The sequence below is a fragment of the Hemibagrus wyckioides genome, linkage group LG09 (genome assembly GCF_019097595.1).
Source record: "Hemibagrus wyckioides isolate EC202008001 linkage group LG09, SWU_Hwy_1.0, whole genome shotgun sequence".
Lineage (NCBI taxonomy): Eukaryota > Metazoa > Chordata > Actinopteri > Siluriformes > Bagridae > Hemibagrus > Hemibagrus wyckioides.
Genome location: NC_080718.1, coordinates 18,387,907 through 18,400,526, shown reverse-complemented (window position 1 = coordinate 18,400,526; position 12,620 = coordinate 18,387,907). Strand labels below are relative to the sequence as shown.

At 39.6% G+C, this 12,620-nt stretch overlaps 1 protein-coding gene across 4 annotated transcripts; it reads right to left on the bottom strand.

The window, feature by feature from the left end:
* Window positions 1-5,296: 5,296 nt before the first annotated feature.
* Window positions 5,297-12,616, bottom strand: clic5a (chloride intracellular channel 5a). 4 transcript variants are annotated; one of them, XM_058399176.1, is made up of 6 exons: window positions 11,102-12,616; window positions 8,755-8,864; window positions 8,546-8,671; window positions 8,347-8,453; window positions 8,070-8,251; window positions 5,297-6,346 (listed from the first exon to the last, which is right to left on the bottom strand). In XM_058399176.1, the coding sequence occupies exons 1-6, from the start codon at window positions 11,162-11,164 to the stop codon at window positions 6,311-6,313; spliced, it is 624 nt and encodes a 207-aa protein (XP_058255159.1). In that variant the 5' UTR covers window positions 11,165-12,616; the 3' UTR covers window positions 5,297-6,310. The 4 variants fall into 4 exon arrangements, with proteins under 4 accessions (XP_058255159.1, XP_058255158.1, XP_058255157.1 ...); XM_058399175.1 differs by lacking the exons at window positions 5,297-6,346; window positions 11,102-12,616 and adding exons at window positions 6,446-7,958; window positions 10,703-11,045; XM_058399174.1 differs by lacking the exon at window positions 5,297-6,346 and adding an exon at window positions 6,449-7,958.
* Window positions 12,617-12,620: the final 4 nt, after the last annotated feature.

Sequence of the window (12,620 nt, the reverse complement as noted above, 5' to 3'; positions counted from 1 at the left end):
TGACAATGCCTGGCCTCATGTGGCCAGATTGTGTAGGCAGTCTCTGGGTCACAAAGGCAATGGTGCCAATGGATGACCCTCATGTTCCCCAGATATGAATCTAATTGAGAACCTCTTGGAAGTTATGTATCGGAGCATCCAAAGCCACCAAGTAGCACCACAGACTCCAGCAGGTCACTGATGCCCTGATTCAGGTCTAGGAGGAGATTCCACACCAACCATCATCTTATCAGGAGCATGCCCAGAAGAGTACAAACAGGCATATGGGGACCATACAAACTGCTGACTTAATTTATGAGTTGTGGTGATGGGAATGTGTCTCAGTCAGCATGTACTTTATGAAGAATATTATGAGCCTGCAGTCTGGTCATGTCTAATGCTGTGTTAAGAGATCTGTAATTTAGTCAGAAACAGATTCAATGTTCAAATCTAATCAAACTTCATACCTACTAGTGATGAATGTATAAATACTCACAGCTGAGATTTGATTGGTTTCATTTGTATCTGTGCACACGTTCATATCAATATTACTCCTGTATTGGCATTAGACAGCCAAGTTCCTAAAGGAAATGCTTTTGCTAGTGGGAATAATTACTACTAGAATCATGAAAAGGAGTTCAAAGCCTTATTTTAATAGCATGTTAGCGAGACACATCGCTTCATGACAGTATAAATTCTGCTGCTCTATTTATTTTGTGTTTATAAGCTCAGAATGTGTTTATACTCCATGTCCTCAGAGACTGAATGAAATTTCAGTGTTTAAAAACAACTTGACAAACAAGAAAATATAAGCAGGAACAGATCAGTGCTTTTAACAGATGAGCTATGACTATATTTACGTTTGTCGGACAGCTTATGTGAACTGGTTTCTAAACACTGTGATTCGTTTGAGGAAAGGGAAAGAGTGAGTGATGAAAGAGGCCAGTGGTGTCCTCAGAGCTCGCTCCTTCATGGCAGCCTACCACAGACCTGGCATGGCCCACGGCCAGCGGGCAGACCAGAGGAGCCGACAGCAGAAGGGAGAATGCCAGGCGCATAAACGGAAACCCAGTCATATCCACAAACATTGTTCTGAGTCAGAGAGAGTGGGTGGCAGTGGCCCATGGAAACCATGGCAAGACAGCATTCTGATGCACAAGCAGAAATCTTAATCTGAGCTTTGTGCCATGTATATATATGCAATCAGTCTCTCCATGCTGGGTGGTTGGTTTTAGATTCTAGAAATAATGCTCTCCGGATTCAGGGTTTTGGAAGAAGTCAAACTACTATGCGGCGCATTTCGCCTCTGTTGTGGAAGGCTTATGGCTCGGGCCTCGGTGTGCCTTTAAAATATAGACTGATCATCAGGGTGCCGTTTTCATGCAGGGCAACCAGGGAACTGAGCCGTGCTATTAGCTGCTTGGATTGCTGCATGGCCTGGGAAGACACTAGTATCTTAACGCCCATCATCTTATTGATACAAAAAGGCTCCCTGCTTGCAGATCGCAGCACATCGTTACTTTCCCCTTTCTCCCTGAAAGAAACTTACATTTGAAAGCAGAGAGAGAAAAAAGATGTGCAAAACAGAAGAAAGACCCTGTTCTGACACCTCAGTGGAAGCAATGGAGTGCCAAAAGCTAAACAAATGCATGTGTCAGAGAGTGACAATTTTACAGAATGTCGGACTCACCCTTTCAATCTGCCATGGTCCACTGCACTCCATGGACCCGCCTGACATCAACACTGGCCCTTTCCTCAAAGCACGTCATGGTACAGCCATGAAAAAACCATTCCTCAGCTTACAGAGCACATGTGTGATTTAGTGTGAGTTAGTGGAAGGCTTGTTGCGTTTACTTTTGCTGTGTTTCATATACTGTACGAGCGCCATGTTCAGCTGACTCCAGATTCTAAACACAAGTCTGACTTCAGGCTTTCATTTGCAATTTGTTCCTTTTTTGCTTATCAACAAAACAAATTCATATAAGAAAATCAACTTTATGCTGTTCCGGCATCTGCAAAACAAATCTGAAAAGATTTGAATAGAGCATGTTAAAATAAGTGCACTGTAGGGTGGAAAGTTAACGTACTGTACATGAAGAAAAGCTATATGCTGCTCCTGAAATTTCCAAAAAGTTAACTTGGCCCAGGACAAAAAGTATTCTTACCAAAGCAAACAATGCTGAACGCCATCACATACACCCTCGGCATGAACACGTCTAATTTTCCACCATAAAAACGTGGAACCGCTCGGATCTTTTCATGAGGTGCAGACGGACAGCACTGAAGTCTAAATCGGGATCTGACCAATCTATACCCACAATTACCCTGCTGTTTGAAATAGGGACGAGCTGAAACATTTGGTATTATTTAGTGTGTAGGCAATGTCAGTGATGCACAACCAGTTCTCAGTAACAAATCCAACAAGATCTCAGAAGATATTACTGCACTGCGCTGCTCAAATCCAGCTCTGTGTATTAACCTATAATTATAAGGATGAAGCAAGCGCTTGTTTTTGAAAAACCTTAACTGAACTGCAGGTTCTCTCGATCAAGGACCGACTCGACTGTCCAAAAAGCCTCTGATGTCGGGGACTTGAGCCTGCTTGTGGTGAACTAGCATGCCTCGTGCAAGGCCCTTTGGCACTGTCTGTGGCTCCGGCTCTGCTTTACATTACCATGCATGTGGATTGGTTTTAGAGCTATGAAAATGTAATTGCCACTTCGGTATAAGTTAAATCATGTGGGAAGTGAGAACTGCTAGTCAGTGGCCTCTTTCATTTTCACACCATGCAATCTGGGGGAAAAGCTCTGTAATAAATACAGATGGCTAGGGATTCTCGGTAAGGAGAAAACATAATGCTCATCGTTGTCTCACAACACCCAAGAGATTCTGCTCTAGTGAGCATGTAGCGGTGTGGACTTGTTCATCAATTAATCCTTTATTTCTACTGGAACACCTGGAAGATGCTGGCTAGAGTCATTTGAATGCTGAAGCCAAAAAGTCACACAGTGATGCATTGGGACACAGCACCATTAAACAATATGAGAACCTCCACTCATGATAATCGTGCTGTGGTATAAATATCTGCAGCTGCTTCAACGTTTAAACAAAATCATTTTATAATCCAATTTTTCTCAGGGCATTTTAATCAGAGGCGGAGCCATGGAGCCAACTAATCATGGATATGGTAATGAAAGCTTTTATAAACAAATATTAAAACAATATCACATGAGCAAAAAAAAAATCAACATGGCTGTGATTAAGCTTTCATGGAAAATATACAAAAAAATCAAATAAAATACAAAGAAATAAAAAATAAATAAGCTCATTTTCGGCATAATCTTATTTCATTCTACCAGATGTTTTAAAGTGGATTATTTTAGATTTTCAGAAACAACAACACCCCAAATGGGAATACGTTTAAAAGACAACACATAATATTAGGAAGCAGTGGCTGGGGCTGATTTCTTTCTAGTCCAGACTGTAGCACTATACAGTCCATCAGTGGCAGCATGCCAAATGAGTAGACTTGGAAAAAGCCGCCAAGGTTTTGTGTTAAATGAGCCAAATTTATTTGATTCAGCTTCACTAAGACATCCATAATACATCATCAACAGTAAGTGAAAAAGTGTATGTGAGGGTGTAAGGTGTAAAGTAGAAGTAAACACATTATTCCATCGATGTACTAATTACGCTATGGGACAAATGTCAGAACGGTATGTTATTTGTGTACTGAATGAAAAAGATGATAACCTTTTCAATGCTCCCATGCAATAATGTAACAATTCACTAACCATGAAGCTGGAAATCTCCCATAAGAATGATGAATGTTAAAGTAAAAATATGCAGTGCTACAAAGAGCAACAGTTAGTGATTTGTCTAGTAATGACTCACTTTATTTCAAAACATACACTGATCTATAACAACTGGAATATTTTTAGAAATTACCAGCTGCCTATATTGCAAGAGCACTCTGAGCAGATCTATTGGTGCATGGATCCACCCCCTGAACCCCAAACCCCACCCCTCTTTCACACAGTCTGTGATAAGTTATCTATTTGTCACACATACATTTCTGTGTTAGTTACATTTAACATTTATCTACCCAATTTGTATTACAGATAGATAGTTATTAGCATTATTTGCATATTAAAATGAGCATATTATTGCACTATATGGGTTTTTAGCATGCTAGCTAATGTCTGGGGTTTAGCTCTGGCTTACTGTTTTTATTTAATGCTTTCATGTTCCTTGGTTTCCTTGTAACTTTTTTTTCCAATTTTTAGTGCATTTTTATCACTCTTTGTTGGACTTTTATTATAATATTGTTATAATATACTGTAATACTGTATTTTTTCAGTTTTGATTAGTATACATTCAGATCAGTATAACTTGAGTAAAGAATTTGTGCATGGTACCAATTCCACTGCTTCTGGTTCCAGGTCAGTCCCCAACATATACTAATATTAAATAGAAAAATGCACACATCAAATGCACCACAGATGTATGTACCAAGTGTCTCTTTTCATTGTGTTCTCTCGAGAGCCTGAAGGGACAGGATGATGTGTGTGGTGTAACAAACTGAATGTCTAGACCCATGTGCTCATGGCAAGACATTTTATCATCCTAAATGCCACAAAGCTTGCTTAAATAATCAAGGAAGGAGTGAGGTGCATTTTTGACAGCCCCCGGCACCACCAGTGGCCAAATAAAGATTGCAGACATATCTACAGATGGTTTGAATTTCCAATGAAAGAAACACACTGGACAGACCTGAGCTGGTGAAAGGGCTTCCTCCACAGGAAGTGCAATAATTAAAGCCCAGGAGGCCACGGAGCCCCAGGCCACTGCAGACGTAGCTGTGCTACACCTCTCCAGTTTCACGCAGAACTTCACCAGTGTGATCTCCAAACACATATTACACTGCAGCGTGTGTTATTCTGCTGTCAAACCGAGTCTGACATGGAGAGCAGGCAATCCGAAAGTGTGACCGGGAATTTTCATACACACTGTTTCCGTAAGGACAGGTACAGGTTATTTTTGTCAAAACTTTCTTATTAAATTAAGTTACATTTGCTTAAATTATTGATGAAGTAGCAGTATATGTTCATGCATACTGTATAATGGAAAATGTTGAAGTCCATGAGAACAAAATGTATTGGTATTAATCTTGAAAATGCAGGATTTATACTTGAACTGAGTGTTTAATGGATTCTTCACACTGCACTATATTATGTTTTATGCATGTAATACAGGATGTCCCAAAAGTCTCCATTCATGTCTATGTTACCTTCTGGCTCTATTCAATTCAGTTCAATTCAGTTTATTTTGTATAGCACCTTTTACAATGAACATTGTCTCAAAGCAGCTTTACAAAAGAAGAAAGAAGGCTCTACTGTTTAATAATGCTGTTATAGGACTGGAGTTGTCCTTAACCATTACATGACAACATGTATACAACCCCCCACCCCAAGAGAAAATTCCTGGGATACCAGTGATCATGACCCCTTCATCTACATGGACCCGTCTGATTCATCATGCCCTGCTTCTGTTTGGAGTTTAATGTCATCACTTGATAAGTGCTTAGTGCTGCTGAGGATGAACACACATGGACAAACTAAATGCATGGCATTACTGTAAATACTAACACTTGGAACTATGAAGATGGCTTTGGACTGCAATTGATTTGCTACAATGGCTTAAAACTACAATTGCTTTGATAGCAAAACTGCCATGAACATGAAGTCTCTGTCACCAACCAGCTGAGAACATTAAGAAAATAGACTTCATGTTAAAACTGTAATGAATTTCTAGGTGGCACAATCACACTTTTTGACCATATAGTACACAGTTACAGAAGGGAATTAATTATGATCGCACTATCCTGGCACCCAGGTGAGCATGAGTTCCCTTTTTGAGTCTGGCTTGTTTTGTAGGGATAATAATTGATACACAGATCAGCCATAACATTATGAGCACTGACAGGTGAAGTGAATAACACTAATGATCTCCTCATCATGGCACCTGTTAGTGGGTGGGATATATTAGGCAGAAAGTGAACATTTTGTCCTCAAAGTTGATGTGTTAGAAGCAGGAAAAATGGGCAAGCGTAAGGATTTGAGCGAGTTTGACAAGGACAAATTGTGATGGCTAAAACTGCAGCTCTTTTAGGGTGTTCCCGGTTTGCAGTGGTTAGTATCTGTCGAAAGTATCCTTGTCTTGTAAGCATCCTATAAGTTCTGTAGGTGTCCTTTAAGTACTGTAAGTTGCAAGGTAGGGCCCATGGCTGCTAACATCTTACTGCCAGATCCCACAACACACCTTCAGGGATCTAGTGGAGTCCACATCTTGATGCGTCAGGGCTGTTCTGGCAGCAAAAAACACAACATTATGCAGGCGGTCATAATGTTATGCCTGATCATTGTAAATTTATGCATTAAAAAATTAAATCTTGACTTTGTATATTTCCATAAAAGCTGCTTTAAAACAATGTCCTTTGTCATAAAATAAAATTGAATTTAATTGAATAGAGGAAATGAACACTTTCTAAACAAAATGTAACTCTATGTACAAAGCATCCTCTACATGACAGAGTTTGGGACACTCTGTGTAATAAAAGTATATAATGCAAAACAGCATTATTTAAAAAAAAATACATTTATTTGCCATTAGAAGAAATTTCAGTACAACACTGTGGCATATAGCAGAGGAGAGAAATATGCAAGATCTATCTAAAAGTTCATAAACAAATCATTTGGGACATTGTACAGGAACAGTAATATCATTATAAATTAGATTACTGATAAATATACCACCATGTCAATGGTTCAGTATTTTAGCTCACTCACATGCAATCGCAGTATCATGTAAAATGGCTTAGGTCATTGAAATGATGCAAAACTGCGTCAATGCACAACTGCCAGAGATTTAATGAGATTTTTATTCATTGTTAGAATGAAATGTTGGTTAAATTGACCGTCCAATTTGTTTCCTCATGCAAACTAGTGCGATTGATAATAAATATTGTGTACCCTTTTCTTCTCTTCTACGCCTTCACCACAAGATGGCGCTGCTTCCTTAAGAAAAATACAAGTCTGCTCTACAAGAAGTGCAGGGACTCAATATGTTGGTGTTTACCAAAATCCAGTCTCAAAACCCAACACTGTTCCTCAACAGGAAATGTCAGCACATACACTTCATCATAAGCAAAAAGCAGTTTTATAATAAAATAAATCAAACTGCACAAAAATAAAACTCTTGATCAAAGATAATGACAGGATCAGAAATGTAATAGATTCAGTGCAGAATTAAATTGCATAGCATTTAGTTGTGCATATTTGCGGAGAATACTGCAGGTCTGTTTAACTCTGGTGAGTGGATTGCATAAAGTAGTACAATGGAGTGGAAGGAAATGACACAGGCTGCCTTGTGCATTTCAACAGAATGAAGGCTGCAGAGATATTGCAGAGAACTATTTTAGTGGCACAGTCTTTTCTCAAGCCCATTACAGAGTTGCTGATTAGACAGATTCGTGCCATTTGCACCCGGGGATCAAAACAGCATCGACATGTAAAATGTACACAGGCAGCATCAGACCAGGCAACAGTCTATCTAGGGCATTTATAGGACTGATCCAATATGGCGTCCTCAAGGCAACACACAATAAAGCTGCAAACTCAAAAATTCCCCCTGAAAAAAATGTTAGTCATGTATTATTTATCAAATGTATTAAACACGTTCATGAGACAGAGGTGTCACCTCTCAATGTAGTTATGTCAGTAAAAATAAGCTACAATCTTGAGCTTCTGTAGGTTTCATTTGCCCAGACGCCGGGCTACATCCTGGTAAGCCAGTTCGATCTCTCTATCCGCTGCACACGTGTTGGTGAACTCATCCCGTGCGTAGGCATTCTGTAGATAGCGCCACACTCCAGTGTACTCTGACGGTATCTCAAAGTTACGGTATTTCTTAGATACAACCTTGAAATAAGAATGTCTTCATTGGAAAATAAAGTGGATTTTTAAAAATATATATAGAAAAATGTAAAATACTGGAACATTATTCCCAGCTTTTGAAATCCTAGGCCTTACCTTGACAACATGAAGTTTAGGGAGCAGATTGCAGTCTGCTAGTGTTAATTCGTTGCCATCGAGGTATTTACGGGTAGAGCACTTCTCCTCCTCCATGCTATCTGCATCTATCTCCTCAGGCAGAGGAGTGTTAAGGAAATCGTCTAGTTTCTTCAGAGCCTTCAGTAGCCCTCGTTGTAAACCTGCAGGGTGAAAAGATGTGTGTTGGTCCAGGAGGGATTGCCAGAACATACAGCAAGAGTGATTTTGGGGTGTCACTATAAAACGTGCTACTCACTTGTGTTAGCCTCAGAGTTTGTGTTCTTTATATATGCAGAGAACTTAGCAAAGATATCATTTCCTGCTGTATTTGATTCCCTGTTTTTTGTTGCTAGTTTTGGGTACCTTGAGAGAAATTAGGGAATAAGGTTGAGCTTGCACAGGAAGGAAAACACACACAAAAAAACCCCCCAAAGAAACCTGTTCTAACTACATACTTTGGAGGCGCCAGCATTTCTTCTAGGTACTCCTCGATCTTGTTGACATCAGTCCGCACCTCTCCGTTGAAGGTGAGAAAAGGCGGGTGTGTCCCAGGTGCCAGATTATGTAGATCTGGTGGTTTCCTGAGGAGCAATGCCAGACAGATTAGACAAGAATACTTAGATATCAAACCAAAATATACCCATGTTGATGAGCATATTATTACCTTTTCAGATCAACAGTGGTGACATTAAATACCACCCCTTTCAGCCATAGGATCATAAAAAGTCTTTGGGAAAAGGGACAGTTCCCAATGCTCTCCCCATCACTGCCTGCCTGAAAAAAATTATTTTCTTAATAATAATAATAATAATAATAATAATAATAATAATAATAATAATAATAATAATAATAATTTCTAATCATTCTACTAATCAGACAGCAACTAATGTAAAAAGAGAGCAATCATTTGTTGAACAAAAATCCTTATTCTAGGACTCTCGCACACAAATTATCATGTTTATACTGAATATCCTTTCACTGCACTTAGTACTGTTTGACATTATAGTACACAGGTGAAGAAGTCTAATGATGTTTAATCACGCTCTCCAGTGTCACCCACAGAATAAAGGAGATCCCCCTCTGAGCCTGATTTCTCTCAAGCCATCTCAGAGAGGCTTTTCTCGTCACTGCCACCACTGGCTCGGTCATCAGGATCTAAATTAACATCAGTTTCTGTAAAACTGTTTTTGGGTCTATTGTTAAAAGTCCCACTGATTAAATTGAGCAGAACTGAAATACACATCATATATTAATGGAAAAACCAGCATGAAGTGACATGAAGCACCAAGCCACCATAACAGCTCTACCAAGCACCTTGGCATAGATTGTACAAATCTCTGGAGCTGTACTGGAGGAATGAACACCATTAATCCAAAATTCCTTAAGCAGTGTTTTGATGATAATGGTGGAGAGCACTGTCTAACACAAAACACTAAAATCTTCCAAAGTCCTGGAAGACATCCCCTCCCATTAGGATAAAAATCAATTTAATGACAGATCAGTTAAAGACTCACGGAGCTGCTGCCACCATCTTGGCAGCATCATAGGATAATCAGTCAGATTAACTTTGTATTGATTTGTAGTGACCCTAACCTTTAAGAGGATAAAATACTATGCCTGCACAATGTGTGTCCAAAGTAACAAAGCATTTTCCTTTCATTTGTTCCCCATTTGTTTAGACTGTCTCACTTGTTACATGCTATTATTAATGTATTTCTGACATTTAACAAAAACATTAAACATCATAATGAATTCCTTCATTACTTTTCCAACCTGTGTTGTGGAAACATTGCCCCTCTTCAGAACTATTGAGGTCCATTTATAAAGCCTCGTGAAAAAAACATGAGTGTGAACCAAAAACAAAACAACTCAGAATGTGAGTCAGTGTCATGGGTCCAGACTCAAGATTATTACACACTTGAGTGACATGTGCAGTTGCATGAATCAGGTGGGGCCTTTTGTCCAACAGTTAATCCTGATATCAAGTCAATTATATGAACCAAACAAGGGAGCAATCACAATCCATATCTGAAATTAAGCGCTCATGCTATCCAATAGCAGCATTGAACTGGGCTGGAAAACTGAGCCAGTCACAGGATCCCGAGTGGAGCTGAATTATTGATGGAAATTCCATTACCTGCCTCATTAGCCCTCGGCCCAAAGGGTTCGAGTCTGACTTGTCAACAGAACCTTGAGCTTGACTTCATCCTAACCTCATTCAGTTGATTCTGTTTTATCACCTCTTCACTACAGGTTCAAATGTTGAGCGCTTAGATTTCAAAGGGCTACAGCAGGGATTCAAAGTTTCTTCATTTGACTATCCTGCATTTATTACATTAAATCGCATTGATTTAATGTAATAAATTCATTAAGTTGGATATTCATATAAGATCTGTGCGTATACTTTACGTCCTCTTTGCCCTCCTTAATACACTAAGACAATCAGCTGTGTGGGATTTTTCCAGTTGTTGTACAGTAGATTGACAGTGTGACTGAAAAAGTCTGCAATTTAACACACCATTTGCTATATAGCTGCTGATAAACTAAGGAACAGAGCAATCACAAAACAATATATATTAACATAACTTACTTCAGCTGATTATGCAACTGACCTGATCTTTCATCAGACACTGCAACAGTCACATCAAAATAGCTCCATCTTTAACTATCACAGTGTTCTCTGTGCTCAAGCCACAAACACAAGCACTGATCTGATTTAGCCTAGCGTAGCACTCCCACTGAGGAATTAGAGCGTTGCAGTGTTGATAGGAAGGCAGAAATAATTCAGGAGGGAGTATGCCTCCTGGGCAGAGAGAGTGCTACTGAGACACCTGTCCATTTTAGCTCAGCACTTCAGTACTTCTGCTGTGATGCTGACAAAACACTAACACACAGACATACAGCAATAGCACATGGCCTAACAGTGTAAAAATATTTAATCCAAAGAGCTTTCTCATGATAGCTAAGGAGAAATAAATAAAGGTTGATTCTAGCATGCCATGCACCCTTACCTTTACAAACAACTCAATGTCAGGATCCTTATCCTCTTCATTTAAAGAGATCAAGTCGGTCATTTTTGCTCTGTTAATGTTCCCTCACCCAACTGTGCCACAGAGCTCAGGCTGGGATGGAGGAAGGAAGCAGGAAAAAGCTTGCTCACCAAAGAATCTCCCTTACTGTCCTTACTGTACCTTCAGCTGGCTGTAGTGATGGTCCTATTCATGCAACAAGTGCATGAGGGGCAGCCTTGTTTTGATTTGGCCCCTGGGCCCAGCTGTCAGGGGTACAGCATGCTCTCACTGTCACACTCGGGCCAAAAATAGCCAGCAAAGAGGAGAGGGAGGAGCTCCGAATGTCTGCTCCTGTGTCACCTACACTCCCTCCACACACACTCTCACTCTCTTGCCTTTATGTCCTGCCAGCAATCAATCACTTTTCAGCATCTCATGTATTTAAAAAAACAATGTCAGTGACTGAGTCACCCTGGGAGAAGAGGAAAGAGATGTCCTACTTCAGTGTGAAAATCCAGATGAAGTGTTCAGGATCCAGGAGGATGAGTAATGCTTAAGCACTAACAGACGTGATGTATCAATAAATGCAAAAATGACTGATTAAAAGAGAATCCTGCTAAAACCAATACAATATGGCCATATAATTAGATACAGTGAAAGCTCATCTGATAAACTGCATGAAGAATCCTCCATAACAGTAAGTCTATGCTGCAAACTGTGAGATTCTGATCTCCTGAACACATATGTTGGAAATTTGGAAAAAGAATACTGATAAGTAGTTATTGTGAAAAAGGCAACCTGTAGGGAAGTATAGCATACGCTATTCACAGTGAGTCAGAGATGGGCTGTAGTCTGGGGTGGAGACAGGAGCTGGACATTCCACTCGCTAAATATAGATGCTTGCTTAACTGCTAACTCACACCACACAACACACACACCCTGAACTCCCACCTAAGTAGGTGTATACTCCAGTCATATGATTTAAGTTCTCCCGACACAAAAGTTTTACTTTGTTCACTGTTTATTACTACATAAACAATAACCTAGTTATTGCATGATCGATCATTTTGTTTAGTAAGTAGCAATAGCGTAATTATTTCTGAATGAGACTTTATTACAGGGAAGACAGTCCACTTAAACTGCAACATCGTCCACATACACAAGCAACTCAATTTACCATCACAACAAATTGAAAGAAACGTGAAGTGTTTCTCGTCACTCGTTCTTTTAAAGATTTTCTTGACAAAAGACATTTCCGGGAACTCCTTAATGTGTGTGATTTACACATCATTGAGAGCCACAGTACTGTACATACACATACATATTAGAGTGACCTCTAGTGGCTCAGTTGGAGCCACATTACAAAGCTGTCGATATATTACTGCTTTACATCCAGCTACCATTTAGCTGCCTTAAAATAATACAACTAAATATTATACACCAAAAGAAAATCTATTAATATCATGGCTTAAACACACACACACACACACACACACACAGAGCTCTGCAAAACTCAACA

What these genes read in the sequence shown, in the direction of transcription:
- clic5a (XM_058399174.1), bottom strand. Translation starts at nt 11,164, where the DNA reads ATGACCGACTTGATCTCTTTAAATGAAGAGGATAAGGATCCTGACATT. An exon ending in ACATTGAGTTGTTTGTAAAG is followed by an intron (nt 8,865 to 11,101) that starts GTAAGGGTGCAT and finishes AATTTTTTTCAG; the next exon opens with GCAGGCAGTGATGGGGAGAG. An exon ending in GAAATGCTGGCGCCTCCAAA is followed by an intron (nt 8,454 to 8,545) that starts GTATGTAGTTAG and finishes ATTTCTCTCAAG; the next exon opens with GTACCCAAAACTAGCAACAA.